General features: G+C 29.5%; 1 protein-coding gene across 1 annotated transcript; it reads right to left on the minus strand.

The window, feature by feature from the left end:
- Positions 1-1166: 1166 nt before the first annotated feature.
- Positions 1167-9559, minus strand: LOC129988921 (toxin-like structure LSTX-D3). The gene is made up of 4 exons (XM_056097208.1): positions 9477-9559; positions 4384-4512; positions 3037-3124; positions 1167-1423 (listed from the first exon to the last, which is right to left on the minus strand). The coding sequence occupies exons 2-4, from the start codon at positions 4466-4468 to the stop codon at positions 1219-1221; spliced, it is 378 nt and encodes a 125-aa protein (XP_055953183.1). The 5' UTR covers positions 4469-4512; positions 9477-9559; the 3' UTR covers positions 1167-1218.
- Between the last annotated feature and the right edge of the window lie 7039 nt (positions 9560-16598).

The raw sequence follows: 16598 nt of genomic DNA on the forward strand, positions 1-16598 counted from the left end.
ATGGGTACCAACATAGGCTTGAAATCTTTTCACATCTTTCGGGCAGAAAAAGAAAAACGGAACATATTGTAAAACAGTCGTGTCATTGGATATTCGTTGACATGTTTTTTGTGAAACTACGTTGTCTTGCAATCATGGTGTCATGTGAAATTGCTCCATTATACTAAACCTTATTTCATAAACAAATCTTGTAAAAACTACTATGTACGATATATTTTTTCACCAAAATAGGTACAGGAATATTTTTATGAATATTTCATAGAAGTTTTTAAACTAAAAAACGAAAACAACTTAAAAAATAGATCATTTATTAAAGAGGCTAATTATTAGGCTTCCATTTTAAGCATACAAATTGATGTACAGTTTTGTAGTATGCCGTTACAGGCAAGGCAATAGTCGATTTAGCATTTTTTTCTCTGCATAGTTTTTAAACAAAAGAATTGTTTGAATGCTTGCCCTCTGTAACACTAATTAGAAAATGGTAAATTTTGCATGCTACATTTAAGAAGAAACAAAGATGTTAAACATACGTAGACGCCCAACTTCTCCCACGATCACTTTCGAAAAGAAGCATGATGGTATTGTTCCGTCTTTCTATAAAAGAACATTAACAGTTTCATGCAAACTTTAGAACCGAATAAAAGAAATGAACACAAGAAATTATTAGAAGCCATAACATACCAAGAGCAGTTAAAAATTAAACACGATTCAGGGCGTCAGTTTTCATCAAATAAATGTAACTGCGTAAAACTCTCCCATTCAATGCTATGAACCACAGCTGATGAATTACAATATTGATAAGTATACAACCAAGGCTAAGCAGGATATTAAAATACGGAAGGATGCAATGATTTTGCAAAACCAAATATTTGAGTTAAGGCCTGAATAGGCATTCTTAAAAGGATTCGAGTGATACTTTTATCTATGGCTTAGGAAAAAGAACTAGAGTACGATTAAGGGTTCTTCTATACTTAGTTTATTTTCAAGTGTTATTTGTTTTGATAATTTTATGGCATCATTTCCGAATGAAAGACCGCACATCAGAGGAAGGGATTATTTCTTTCGGATCTTAATGCATATTTACACCTTTTCAATCAACAAATGCAAATATATATATTTCAGCTACTTTAAAAATAACAGAATGAAATTCATAGAGACATTGCATCATTCAAATAAGTTCTTTATTTAAAACTACTTCAAGATTTTTTTTTTTTCAAATCAGCCGATTCGAAAGTATTTGGATCCTTTGTCCAGGGCTTTCTCCGCCATGCGGAGATACCATTTCTCCTGACAAGAGCACGTTTCTTCATTTGCTTTCCCCGCTTTGTAAAAGCACACACATTTGTATTTGAACATATCACTTCGGCAGCAACCATGACGATTCTTGGTGCAGTCATGGTGAAGCGGTATGCAGTCATCGGATCTGAAAAACCATCGTCTTTGAAATGAAACAATTCTTTCGGATAAAGTTAAAATCATATTTAACAAACATGCACAATTTTGAAAATTTACTTCTAGAAAAAAAAAAAAAAAGGAAGAAAGCAATATTCATTCCTTAGAAATATACGAATAATGATCCATCTTTTGGTTTTGTAGAATCATTTTCGGTAAAATCAATAAAATAAATATCTTAAGAATTCCTGAAAGTGTAAAATCGACCAACTAAAAATTGAAATAAAGTTTTCCTATTTGTAGAAAATTCAGAACAACGAAGTGTTGTACTTCTATCGAAGTAAGGTTTGAAAGTTTAAGCGATTTCTATTCAGAACGCTTTACAAAACTGTGCTTCATAAAAAAAAAAAAAAAAAAAAAAAAAAAATACTTTTACTAAATTTTTCAATTTAATGTAGATTTGTTTGCACTGAATGTTCTCTATAATTAATCGTTTCATTTTCTGCTGATTATCATATTTTTAAGAGTTCTTAAGTTAATTGTTATAATGATGCACTTCATATTAAAAAGAAAGCATCAAAAATAAAAGAAATTGAAGCAATTATTAATATCTAAAGACCCATGAATATTTCTGAACTTCGAAGTATCATTAAAAGGGAATCTTAAAATCTAACTACCAATCAAAGCAGATAAACAAAACAAAATTTATTACTGCTTCAGTTCAAATAAGTATCTAAAGTTTCAGTAGTACATTCCATAAAAATGGCCGAAGTATGAAGAATGAGAACTGATCCCCTCCTTACATGCGTATCTAAAGTTCATCTGCTTCGAAGCTCTCATATTTTTCTTATTCTTATGAGGTGAAAATAGCGATTATATTGTGACGCTTCTGATTTATTAATGCACATTCTTATTGCCCGAAAACGCGATTAGATTATTTTTTTAAAAAAAATGTGAATGCAATGATAGATTTTTCAAAATTAATTTATTTTTTAGTGAATTAAAATTTTGTAATTTCGTAGTGGGTTTTTTTTTCGGCATAAGTATTATTATTACAAAATTGAAATATTTTCTTAAATTTTTTTTTTAAATTTGTGTTGTAAAAATTTGCATTAGAAAGAAAATGAAAGTAAGAAGAAAATTTACCAGAAAGTAACTGAAATATAAAATTTTCTGCGAATTTCTTCCTACGTCTAATGCCATATCATTTCCATAAACTGAGTTAATGTCTCTTTCACACAGCAAATTTTCTTTTCAAATATTTTGCAAATGTTAATAATAAAACAATGATTATTAGTTAATAAAACAATGACTAGAAGTGAACGTTGGGAATAAATTTTCGGTTTATCATATTGAATTTCATTTTTCATCGACATAATTGGAAGTTCAGACTATTGAAGTCGAATAATTTATGCTCATGTGAAAATGCCATAACTAGAATCAATTCCTGAAACCATTGTGCTTCTTGTAAAAATTAAAGTTGCACATAGTCAAGCAGCGTAAGAGTAGTTATGCTAAAAATCATACGAAAGCACCTGTCGTCACACCCACTATAATCAGAGCCATTGTTTCTGATCAAACTCTGAAAGCCACACCACATTAATTATCATATGTTTTTATTTTGTAGTATAGCAGATCTCTTACCTGTATTCTTCTTTAGATAAAGACATCCTACTTTCGGCAGCATCCAATTCGTCTAACGATTCACTTAAAGGAAACGTTTTCTCATCAGCTATAAAAAATAATAAGACACATAAAGCTTCACTGAAGAACGACTCTGCTTTTAATTCGCATATTTAATAAAAGACATGGTTTATCTCATTAAGAAATATTTTTATTTTAACTGCAGTTTAACATTTCCCTTTGTTTTAAAGTGACATTTTATGGGCGCTGACAGAAAATTAATTAGAGAGAGAGAGAGATGCGTTATAAAATGAACAGGACTGCTGAAGGCCTAAATATTATTATGACTGAGTCACATAACTATCGAAATTTGAAGTTTAAAAATATTTTGCTGAAAAACCTATTATGAAACCCAGTTGCATCAAATTTGTAATTGAAAATTTTAGAGAGCATTTATACTGGCGAACCAGCTGATCGCCAAAGGCGGCTAGTCTACTACAAATTACTTACCATACAAATTAAAAAGTGTACATGCAACGAAATAAAAATAGAACTAAAATTCTTGCCTTGGTGTTGATGTCTAAAGGAAGCAATTTTTTAAACATAAAATTTAATATTGGCCAAAGCAAGCGATTGAGTGTTTTGTTGGATGTGTTTGAATTTCATCATAACATTCAGAACAGATTGTTTGCAAGATTATATGTTAAAAAAATGTAGAGTAATGAAATTGATGCCATCAACTTAAATTTTAAAGTAAAGCAAAAATCATTTTTGGGAGATATTAATTTTGGAAGGTGCGTTGATCTCCATAGGAAGCCATGGCGATTTTTCACATCCAGAAGTGGCTAAGCCAGTTTTGATACTCGACTAAATTTAACGACCACTTCTATAATTCTGATTTCTTCTACATCTTTTTTCCTCTTCAGGGACTGGAATTTTTTGTGACGTGGAGAGTCGATAAAACTGCCGAGTCCTCTTCGGAGATAATATATTTACACGATATTTTACAGTTTACAGACTATATTTTACAGTTCCTTTATTAGCAAATCGAAACTTGTATAAAACCGTAAACAGCTTTAAAAATGTTCAGTAGTCTGAAACGTTCTTATGGCGGTTTGTTTACATTTGATTGTTGCCAATCGGCAATGAGTAATAAGAGAGATTTTCGTGACAAGTGCATTAAGAGTTTTATGTACGTAAATCATTTCATGTTTATTAAAAGTTATTATTCATGTTGAGCATTTGTATATCAAGCGCAGATTTTTTTAAAAAGTGAACACATTCAGTATATTAAATTAAATAAATTATATGCTATTTTGTAGCTTATGACATTTATTGCGATGATTGTAAATATATATTAAAACTTACCTGTTTCAGCTACAACACAGGCGAATAAGAGCACAGTGATCACCGCGCAAGGAACAGCGAATCTCATTTTTATTATATTTTCCATAAGAGAATTGTTGCGATTGAGAATCAACGTATGCGTCGAATGGCCTGTAAATATAAAATGATGGTTTTAATTCTAGTTTAAACAGAAAAATATGATTACAATTTAATCAAACTTGTTTTTCTTAATCATTTCTAGTTTATTTACATTTTTTAAATCAAAAATCAAAATATTAACAGATCAAGGTTTTATTCAAAATTTAAATTTACATTGATGGTTGGATTGGTCATTGGATTATTTTGATACAATAGACACCAATGGCACAACTGTGCAACAAACGCAGTCGCCGTAAATTGTATTTAAATACAAAGCTTAAACTTCTGTAAAATGTAAAAGTTTGAAAGAACACAGATGAAATAATAGATAACTGTACATTATGAAAAAAAAAAAAAAACATAAGCAGAAAACAAAGTTAAAACGCGTTAAGTGCAGGAGTTAAGCCGAGCAGCTTTCGAAAAATTAAACATATTTGAGTGATGCTAAACACTAACAAAATCTTTCAGAGTTAGAGATGATAAATATGGTGAGACTGAATATGGCGAAACTTAAGAAAAGGGCATTCAAAGAATATATTTCACAGCACACATAGATAGACAGTGTTCGTGCGTGAGGAACATCAGCACTAGAAGCCCTCAGCAATCTTATAATGGCCTAGACGAAGCCAATGTAATTATATTTTCTGATATCTCAAAAGTTCCATACACATAACTGCTCGAATATCTAATCTTAATAGTTTATAGTGGCAAAACTATTAGCATATCAAGTGTTTTTTGAACAACTCTAGCAATATTTTATTAAAATCTTTCAAAACGAATTCGAACATTTGAACTGTTTATGATGTAATATTACGGTTTCTTTTTGACGCTCCCATCAAGGATGGAGCGTACTTCCTTAGGGAATAATTGTACTGTGGCCGGTGATGGCCCTCAGGACTCAACCACAGTTTCCGCCAGTGTTGTTGTAGCGGCGGTCCGGTCATTCAATATTTATTATCCGTGTGCATTGGGGCGGGTCAGAGAGCAATGAAAAGACAATATAAATGAATATAATGTGTCCCCGTTTCTTTCAATCAGTTATGTAAAATAAGAATTTTGACTTTCAAAATACAGGAAAATTGAATTTTGGAACTGGATAAGCAAATTAGACTTATAAACTTAAGTGTCATTATATTTCCTCACACTACTACAAATATGGAGCTTCAGAGGTAATAAGGTTTCAAAAACCGTTCTTGGAAGGTAAAAAAAAGACAGGATGGAGTTCTCAAGAAAGCTCTTGATTGTCTGAAATTCTAAGTGAGTGTCTCTATTATTCCAAGAAAAGAAGTTATCCATTAAAAGAATGTGTCGCTGAAGATGTAATAGGAATAACAAATGAAGGGCCATGAATTTCGATACTAATCTAACGCTCACCCTCATCCTCATACGGATGAAATTAGAGACTTGGACAGTTTAATATGCCACTGAAAAAGGGAATAAAGTTCTTGTGGACTGCATTTTGAAAGCTTTAATATCAGTAAGTTTTTAGATTTTTCTAGTGTAAGAGTTTCAGTGCACTGATTAGGGATTGCTTAACATCAGAAGACGCATTTTCAGGGCACTTAGAAGATGTCACCTATTTTATTCACTTTGTGTATAAGCAATTTGAGGAAATTGTTTTTTGAAACGTGGACATAAACGAAAACTTAAGCTGTTTGTGTTAGGAATTTTCGTCTAGATTCAGAATATCGTCTCTTTTTATTTTAGCAGTTGTTGGTTACTTTTCAGTTTTCTAGTGAGACAGGAGAAAAAATAGGATTTATAATTTTAATGCAGGTCAAGTATTTTTTCTATGAAACACATAATTGGCTGTTTCGACCCTTTATTGCATAACAAGCAAAAGTGGCGTTTCTGCGGCAATTTGCTTTTGATTCGCCAAAGTGCTCTACACTGAAAGCAATTTAATGAATTTGGGATGAAAGATCCCTCTGGTAATTTTATAGTACCTGCACAAAGTCAAGCTATGTTCAGGATCAAAACTTTATTCAAAACCCACTAGAGAGATCTTCTTTTTTTTAAACCAATATGATATGGGAAAAAAAAATCGTCAGACGGTATCAACCACTGCAAAGACTGACAAAGTATGGTAGCATTGGTTCTGAAATTTCACAATATCAGGCAATCTGACCATAGTATGAATCGGAACCTGTACATGCGGGGAGCCACTTCCGGGGACACTGATCAGTAAGGACGGTGTTCTCTTAAGGACAAGGCTCTAGGTGTTGACTTCATTTGAACTTTAAGACACGAACGATGAGGGTGGACAGCTGCCAATGAAAACGATATGCTAGGGACGATCGCCTGGATTACATCGCGCAGCTCACACATAATCCTTCGGATATCCAAAAGAAACAGAATGTAAACAGAGAAACATTGGCTTCTCTTGAAAAACTCTTTCGCTTGTCACCGAGGGAAGGAAGGAGAAAGAAAAAATCCCCAGCTAGAAAGAAAGATAAAAATAAAAGGAGAAAATATCGTTTGGAACCAGCGGCGTATTTTCGAGGCGTAGAATCCCTGGCGCTCGTCTTAGGGGAAACATTTATGAGGAAATATTAATGTATTTATGCTTCATTTCGAATAAATAAAGAATACAGTATCCCCAGCCTATTAACACAAAAGGCTGAATAACACTTTTAGGATATCCTCACATTATTGATAGGTATTAAAAATTTTGAAAATCATCCTAGATACATTATAAAATATCTTGTAATTATTACGTGAGTTACCATTAGCACTTTTTAAAGTCTCTTATGACGATAGCGGGAAGACGAAAGAATCGTATTATACCCGGACGCCGCTTACCCTGGCGACGCCATAAAATATTGTCATATCTTAAGTTTTCTGAAAATAGCTTGAATTTTCGTGTGAATAACAATTCCATAAAAGTGATGTCTCATCAACTGAAGTCCAATTTTTATTTATTAAATATAATTTGAGCAATTTTAGCTTAGTGTATTTTGAATGTGCATCGGGTTTTTATGTAATTACATATTAATGGAAAAGTTATTTTGTATCTTTAGAAAAAATAAAGTATTTTTAAGACTAATTCTTGAATACTTTCATTTTTAATATTTATTTACTACCTCTCAATGTATTTTAAGCCGTCCTGTTTTCAGGAGTTATGTAAAATGTTCAGATTTTTTTTTGTTTTTTTTTTTGCTCAATATTTCTGATGCACAAAACATATTGAGTATATACTATGTTTCAAGTTACAACTTTTAAAAAAACAGTTATGTTGTTGACATTTTTCTTTCCATTCTCTAGAATCCAGATAGAAACTAGAGAATGGAAAGAAAAATGTCAACAACATAACTGTTTTTTTAAAAGTTGTAACTTGAATCATAGTATATACTCAATATGTTTTGTGCATCAGAAATATTCAGCAAAAAAAAAAAAAAAAATCCGAACATTTTACATAACTCCTGAAAACAGGACGGCTTAAAATACATTGAGAGGTAGTAAATAAATATTAAAAATGAGAGTATTCAAGAATTAGTCTTAAAAATACTTTATTTTTTCTAAAGATACAAAATAACTTTTCCATTAATATGTAATTACATAAAAACCCGATCCACATTCAAAATACACCAAGCTAAAAGTGTTCAAATTATATTTAATAAATAAAAATTGGACTTCAGTTGATTTTACACTGAAATTTTTTGACTAAGTCAATCTATGTATTCTACAGAATTAAACCTTTCATTGCCCTATCTTGACTTTAAAATTGAGGCTCGTGTTTTTCTCTTTAGTAAGGTAAATTCTTACAGAATGAGTGGTGATAATAGATTCAATATGCATGCATTTCTATTACATTTACTATCAGAATTAAAAGGATTCTGGTGAACGAACTGTGAGCCCGCTTGTTTGAAAGTCGGCTTTCAAATATTTGTTTCATACAAATTCATCTTGTTGGCTTCTTTGTAGAAGATGGAATTTGATTTCACTGAGACAATATCCCATCCCTTTTATGTTTACCTTATAACCTCTATAATATTTTTTTCATATTTCAAATACAGTATACCAGTCATCTGGCCGAATACCCTTCAAGCTTCATTTATTTCAGTTTGGATATTTGTATTTTAGGCAGTCGCAGCTTAATTGATGTTTAACTTACAGCCATAAGTAAGTTCTCACCCTGCTTTTTATTTAGTAGCAAAGAAATTGGCAACATTCACTATGTAACTGGATTCATACACAAAAAATTTATTAACTGTCAAATGAGTGGATATTCTTGGAATTTGAATCTGTCACAGCGGATATTAATTTAATATTTCTCTTGGTATACAACATTCCTAATATATACTCATATGAATATGATTGAATGCAGGCTCCTCCATACGCTTTTGATAAGAAATACAAAACTTTCTTGGATTTTTTTTTTTGCTTTATTCTACATAAACACGCATTTATATTATTATTGCAGCTAAAGATTTCCAAGTTGCAAATACACGTATTTGGTTTTTTAGCAAACTCTCTATTGAAAGACAGAGATCCACAATTGAATATTTTTACCTTTTCATTTTGAAGTGATTATGAGTCGAAGACTCCTGGTTATATAATATAAGCTTCTTTGGAAACTTTAACAAAAACTAAAAACACTTGAGCTATGAAAGTCGCATTTAGAAAGAAATTTTGAATTGATTCTGAACTCTTCCCACATTGTATCATAACCAAAACTTACCTTTTAATTTAAAATTATATTTCGTTTTTTGGTCTTCTAAAATATATTATTAAGTATGATACAGCTTCTTTATCTATTATATTACTAAAGTAAACAATTACCTTTAAATTATCTGAAAAACTACAAAAATAGCCAATGAAATCGATCCAACCAAAATTAAAAATATTGAGAAGTATTAAATAGCCCGAAATACAAATACATTTTAAAATAAAAAACATATTAGATTTTCCAAAATGAAAGTGAACATAAACTTTAAATTTCTGCACTTACAGGTACGAAGTTTTCAGTAACTTACGAATCAGAGATCGTGGATTAGTTTCAACATAAACAAGTTGAATCAGAAGACTCGTCGCTGGCAGACGATTTTGAGTCTTCTTTTTTCAGTGCGTGCCTTTTATTCAGAAGATTATTATGATTGACCGGCATTCACAATAGTCTTGTGAATTCGTGACATATTTTTCCATGAATAAAAAACTATTTGCGAAAGGTCATAAATTGTATTGACTTATTTTTGAGAAATGTGGCATGTTTTGTAAATACTGCATCTGGCATAAACATTTTTCCCCTTCTTTGAACACCTGTTCTCTTAGCATCAACCAAAGAATAATGGCAGAAGAGCGACAAGATAAGTAAGAGAGAAATAATACTGGGAAAATAAAAATAATAATAAATAAATAAATAAAACAGTATGATTGTTGTTTCGCATCCGTGATAGAGAGAGGATGAAACATGGAAAAGTTACTTATTTATTTTGGGCCAGATAAAATACATTTTAGCGATCTTGCACTTGCAGGATTGTCAGATATATGATCTGTCATAACAATATAGTACAAAAATAAGTCGCAACGAACAATAAATAACTGAAAAACTGAACTGAAAATAACTGAAAAAATAAAAAAAATTAAAAAGATTTTCATAAATGTTCTAATATGCATGATTCAAAAAATTTTGAATTGTTTTTCACTTTTTAGTTTAAAGAAGTGAAAAACATTTCAAATTTTTTCCTTTATTCGAATTTTGAACTTTTTTAGGAAGAAAATCTATATGAGAGAATCTTTTAAATAAATATATCTCAATGATTAATATAAAAAAATAAAACATCAAATGACTTAAAAGAAAAGTAAAGATGAAAAACATTGTGAAAAAAACTGATTGATTCATTACTTATTGTAATTGATTTGGAATTAAATATGCCGCAGATTTCCCTCAATAATGGAATTACTTTTGGCGATAAAAAATTTTTAAGCATTTTAGGTACAAACAAATATCAGGAAAAAATTTAAAGGTAACACAATTTTTTGAAAATTTGAGAATATAGAAGGAAAATGGCCTCAAGGGTTTCAAAAATAAAATGTTCAATGAACAAGTTTATTCTAGGATCACATTATTCAATTGCCTTCTAGTTTATCCTCTTTATAAATAAATTAGGACGATATTTGATAATCCTTCCCCAAATTAGTTTTTAAATCTGTCTTTCTTCACACAATTAATGATACTCTGGCAATCTATAATGTCATTCTTCAAACCATATTTTTTAAAAATTATCCTGTTCATGTGCAAATGCACTGATGCAACTCATTTAAGTACATAATGGGAATTAATACTTTAATAATAATAATCAAATTATGGACAATTAAACATTCATCTTCATTATCCAAATAAGCTGTATATGCAGTTTTATCTGTATCATTGAGATTTGTCATAGTCATCATCAGAACTATGTTAAGAACATTTTCTCTCTCTCAATCATTTTCTTTTACCTTCAAAATATATTTGAATTGCTGAAATTCAAGGCATTGTTCTGGCAACATTTTTCAAAATTCATCTTGTTTTTAATAAACTCTAAAAGGATTTTTAAAAAAGTTATATATTTTACATAAAATTTCACAAGAAGAAAATTTCCATCTGTTAATTATTTACATTTTATTAAGTAAAAAGAGAGAAAAAACTATTTCTATGAAGGATTATTTCAAGCCATGCAGAAGCAAAATAATTAAAATATTTTTAATTTAACCTCTAAGATACGGCTGCAGATGATTTTTAGTTTAATTTTTCAATTAAAATGAATATGGTTATTAAAAATGAATAAAGAAACAGACTTTTAATTGTATTCTAGAAATAGAGATGAAACTGCGGCCAAAAAACAAGAATTCCTTTAAAAAACCTTCTTTACCTTGTCTTTCAATTATTATAACCATGTTGTGAAAACATTTAAAAAAAGATATTACAAGATAAGTCCAATTTTAAATCACAATGAAAAAATATTCAGTGACATTTTTACCATTTTAACTCTTATTTTTCAGATTACAAGAATACTTTTAAATTTTAAAACAAACACTTTACTGTCATTTCTTAAACAAAAACAAATTCACGTCGAAAGGAAAATGCAGTATTCTGTAATCGAACAATGTTTGAAGAGGAAAAATAAAACATCAAAACATTTCACTGAAATGAAAATGACAAGCATTTGCGTACATACACACACAAAATAAACTTTTCTTAATGTTCTTGGTCAAACATCATTTGAAAGTGGTATTTTTTTTCAAATAAAAGAAATAAATGGAAAAAAATGAAGAAAAAAAATACATCACAAAATTCCATCTTAAAAAATATATACGACGACAATTTATACTTAACTAAGAAGAAAATATTTTAACATCATCGACAACACATTAATAAAAATGAAAGGCCAAGGACTTCGGACATTGAAAACACAATTTTGATGGATTAATTTTTTAAATTTTACAAATTATTTCATATAAAAGCAGGAGGATTTTTTAAATATAAAAACTAATACAAAACAATTTATATTTTTCAATCCATAAATGATTATTTGACAGACATTTCATTTAAATTAATTGATAAACATCATACTTAATCTACCCACAAGGATTTTCAATGTTTTCCAACAGATCAAAGCTCTCGCTTCAAATTTCTGAAACAAGGCAAATTTAAGGAAACATTCTAGAATTCTATTACTAAATAGGCAAAAGGTTGCTAATTATGAATAAATATTATTATAAATATAATTTATTTCAATAGAACCATACTGTTACATAACGATTTATTCCAAATTAACATTCCATTGCACTACTGTCAAATGATGGTTAAATTTGGAAAATGAATGAGGGGAAGCTTGAAAGGGAGGATAAATAGTTCAAAGCATTAGCTGTCAAGATTCATCTGCCAAATTTGAATTTGATAGTGAAGACAGAAAAATGCAGGAAATTTGCATGATAATAAGATTCAGAATGAATGGTAAGATAAATATTCATACACATTATTTAAATAATTTTACAACAAAATGAAGTATAGAAAAAAAAATGTGCAAGCTCATTAATCATGTTATGTTTATTTAATAAGCCAGAAGTAAATGTTTTTTCAAAATATAAGCAACTTCTGTTCTTTTTGTATCATATATCGTAAATAAACATAATTTCATTTCGTTCTTGATTTTTTTTAAAAAAGGAAAGGAGTTTCTAATGATAAAGAAGAATTAACAGATTTCAAAAACAATAATAATTTTGAAAATCTTCCTTCGAAATTTGACGTAATATTCTTTTACTTTCTAGGTAAATAACTCTTAAATGAAATTTCAGAAACATCAGCACTACTCTAGTTACTTATCGCTCTCCTTAACTTAAATCATAATCAAATAAATTAAAGTTTCATAGATAATAATTTTTTTTTCTTTCTAGATAGCAATATGAATAAATTATTTTGTCACCTGCCAGCTTTCCTGCCTACAATTAGCAAGTTGCATCAAGAGCTTTTCTGTGAGTTCAGAAATATGTCAAAAAAATTGACCCAGGAGCAAAATTCTCTTCAAGATTTATAATAAATTTCTTATAAAACGATCAACTCCATGGCTTTAATAAAACTGAATATAAATTACAGTGAAATGAGAAATAATTCATGATGAATATTAGCTATAAATAGAAATATGAACAAAACCAACATAAAGGAAAAGAACATTTCCAAATCAAAGAAATATTTTTAGCAATGCAGCACATGGCTCAAGGTTCCAGATATAAAAATGCATGGTATTGAGAAAAATCACAATTATTGAAACTGCATAAAAATGTTCCAAGTTAAAACGAAATACTGCACCAGATACGAAAAATATATGTGATAAAATGAAACAAATGCACTAACACTTATTTCTAATTCACTTTAAAGTGTATGAAATATAAAATCACAATGGAAAATGTTCAGGAATTCAACCCATCAATGAATGTAATTAGGCAATAGGAAATTCTCGAGTGGTTCACAAGATTTACTAAAGTATTGTCTTTTACAGTCACTGCTGATGTTGATTATTGAACAACTGAAACTTGAAAGAATTAAAAGTATGAATTACACCGCTATAAAAAGTTAACTTTTATGTTATTATCTGAAAGACTAATGTATATTCATTGCCGAAGAAAACAAGTGGAAAAATGCAACAAAACAAGAAAATTAAATAGAAAGGTCCAGGAACATACAATCAATCAATCATCGGACGAAATAACTCACAAGGTAGTGATTATTTCTGCTGTTTCATTTCAAAGACTTTCACTTGAATTTTATAGGGCTGTATAAAAATAATTCCGACTTTTTCGGATGCATCTACAATCTTCAGCAAGATATCAGTTTTCAGTTTTTCATTTACTGTTTGCAGTGTGAGCTCATAAAAATATTTGCAAAACAATTCTGGTCTTTCTATCCAAAATCAAAAGAGAACTGAAAAGAAACAAAATTAAATCATTTTTATCCTTATAAAATTTTTAAAAGACAACTATTCTTTTAAGCATTTCAGATTCTTTTGCAAATATTTTAATCTATCGATACAAAACTAAAAGATGTGTGCCCATCCGTAAGATCATATCCCAGAATTGGTAGCAATGCAAAATCGAATGGGCACTGACAAAGTGTACGAGAAGAAAAATAACCTGACCTCGAGGATTCCATAATTTAATTAAAAGATTAAAACCTGAATGTTTTACAATATTCAAAGAAAGGGAATAAAAAAACGATAAAAACTACCAATGGAAACTTCAATAAAAAGATATATAAGAAATGGAACTTAAATTAATTCTGGTATGTTTTATTTATAATTAATCAGTTTTCAATTATGTGGATTTCATATGCAAAATTTTTTGAAAAAAATGGGCAGTTTAATGGTTAAAAAGCAATGAAATACATAACATTGAACTAAAAACTCAGAAAGAAATGCATTTCCTAATTTTAAATTTCGAGACTTCATTTCTGCAAAGGATTATAAAATCGTAAAGGAAACGAGAACTTCGCAGTCTATTCAAAATAAAGTAATCTATTCAAAATAGTTTGATGAGAAATCAATCCACAATAGAGGTATTGTCAATATACTAAAAGCAAAAATTGCTTTGGAGGTGAGGGAAGAGAAATGCTAAATTTTTCAATGTTATTCGATAATGAAATTTATTGTGACATCAACAATAAAAATCCACTCATTGTTAGCCAAGAAGATTTAAGAAAGCTAACAATCAAGAACCAATAAATCTTCTTACTATTTGAAACAGACTGCACTCCATGAAAATACCCAGATCTTGTGAAAAGGAGGGATAAAAATTGAAATAATGGTACCGAGTTTTAAAAACTTATTCCAACTGTGAATATGCATTAATAACTCTATAGAATAGTCAAAGAAAAATGAATCTAAATGAGAATGAAACAGAGAGCCGTCCTATAAATAAACAGAATTCGAAATTTCCGAAACATGTAAGAATTTCTTGCAAAAATAAAAAAAATAAGAAAAAATAAAAAATAAATAAAAAAAATTGTTTTCTAAAATATATAGATATTAAGAGAGTTTCTGCATCGGACTTCCTAACGGAATACAAAATATTAGCCATATCAATTTATATTGGATCAGTTAGAATTCTAGAAAATGCAGCAGCATGCAGAAAATATGAGTTCTCTAGATCAAAACATAATCAGGATGGCACTTCTGCAGTCAATATTATCGCCAAATCACACTAGAAGCAGCAATTACCTTTAGAAAGAATTGACAGATAACAATCAAGAATTCGGAAATTCGAAATCATTCGTACAATTGGTCGCATCACACTTGTTTAACATAAACCATAAGTAAAAAAATTAGTATTAGCTTTCTACATCTGACGCGTGATTTTGATTAATACTTTAAAATTCAAAACATTAACTTTCACATTTCTTTCTAAATCTATTCTTTCTTTCCCAGTGCGATAAATAAAAATGGACACAAAGAAATATCAAGAGCAATTCCTGCACATGAAATGAATTAACTCAATATTCTGAAGGGGGTTCGTATTAAGTAATGGGAATCCTTTACAGCCACGAAAAAATTTAAAGTCACGGATGAATGAAACAGTAATTCCAAATGAGAAAAATATTAAAAGCATAATGCAACTATAAAATTCAATTTCTTGTTGCCATCTCTGAAACATAAAATGAACTATATACCTAAAGGAAAACCATGGAACAGTCTAATTAAATTCAGAATATTAAAACAATAACCCACAAAGCTGCAAAAGTATGACGCATTTGTTTCGAAATTAAAAGATATTTAATAACATCATATCAAATAATTTAACACCTATGGAATGAACACTGGGCTAAAACCAAGTATGATTACCAAAATTCAGTCCTTGAAACACATCATTAAATACGATTAATCATTCCTAAAAAAGGTGTTAAGTGTTCATCCTACATTTAAAAAAAAAGAATGCCATGGTAGCAATTTCACATCTTTTAAACATTTGGTTTTCTAAAGTTTAAGCCCAAATAACATTGTGTCTTTTACAAAAAAAAATGAATTTAAAAGCAAGCATTATCAGACTGATCTACGCAATGTTAGAAAATGTATAAAGATTGAGACATTCACTTAAATGAACAAACCCTGAACTCCTTTCCAGCTACTCTTTTCAAAAATATGGATAGAAATATATTACTCCTGCGCTTCCTTTGATGAAACACAAACAAACCAGACTTCGAAATGCGATTTGTGACACTTAGAATACCTTTCGAGAGACATAAACTACTAACATGCTGAAGTATATAACAAAATTTGCTTCCCAACAAGTAAAAAGCCAGATCCCATAAATCCAAGCTTTTGAATTACCGAGTTCCTGAAATAAATATTTTCAATTAGTAGAAATATTAATGAATGGGCAGACTGATATGTTAAAGATTGAACATATCAGTCATCATTTTTCATAATTCTCCTGAAATTATGTAAAATGCAATACAAACAGCAAATGAATAATAAATGGTGCAATTGAAATACAAGAGAATAATCTGAAACTTCCAGAAACAATACTCAAATTGAATCATTAGAAATTTCAACATTATTTAGAGGTGGTTGCTTTGAAAAATTAGTTCTAAGATTTTCATACATATTAAGTCAGAGTAACACTAC

Source organism: Argiope bruennichi, chromosome 10 (genome assembly GCF_947563725.1).
Source record: "Argiope bruennichi chromosome 10, qqArgBrue1.1, whole genome shotgun sequence".
Taxonomy (NCBI): domain Eukaryota; kingdom Metazoa; phylum Arthropoda; class Arachnida; order Araneae; family Araneidae; genus Argiope; species Argiope bruennichi.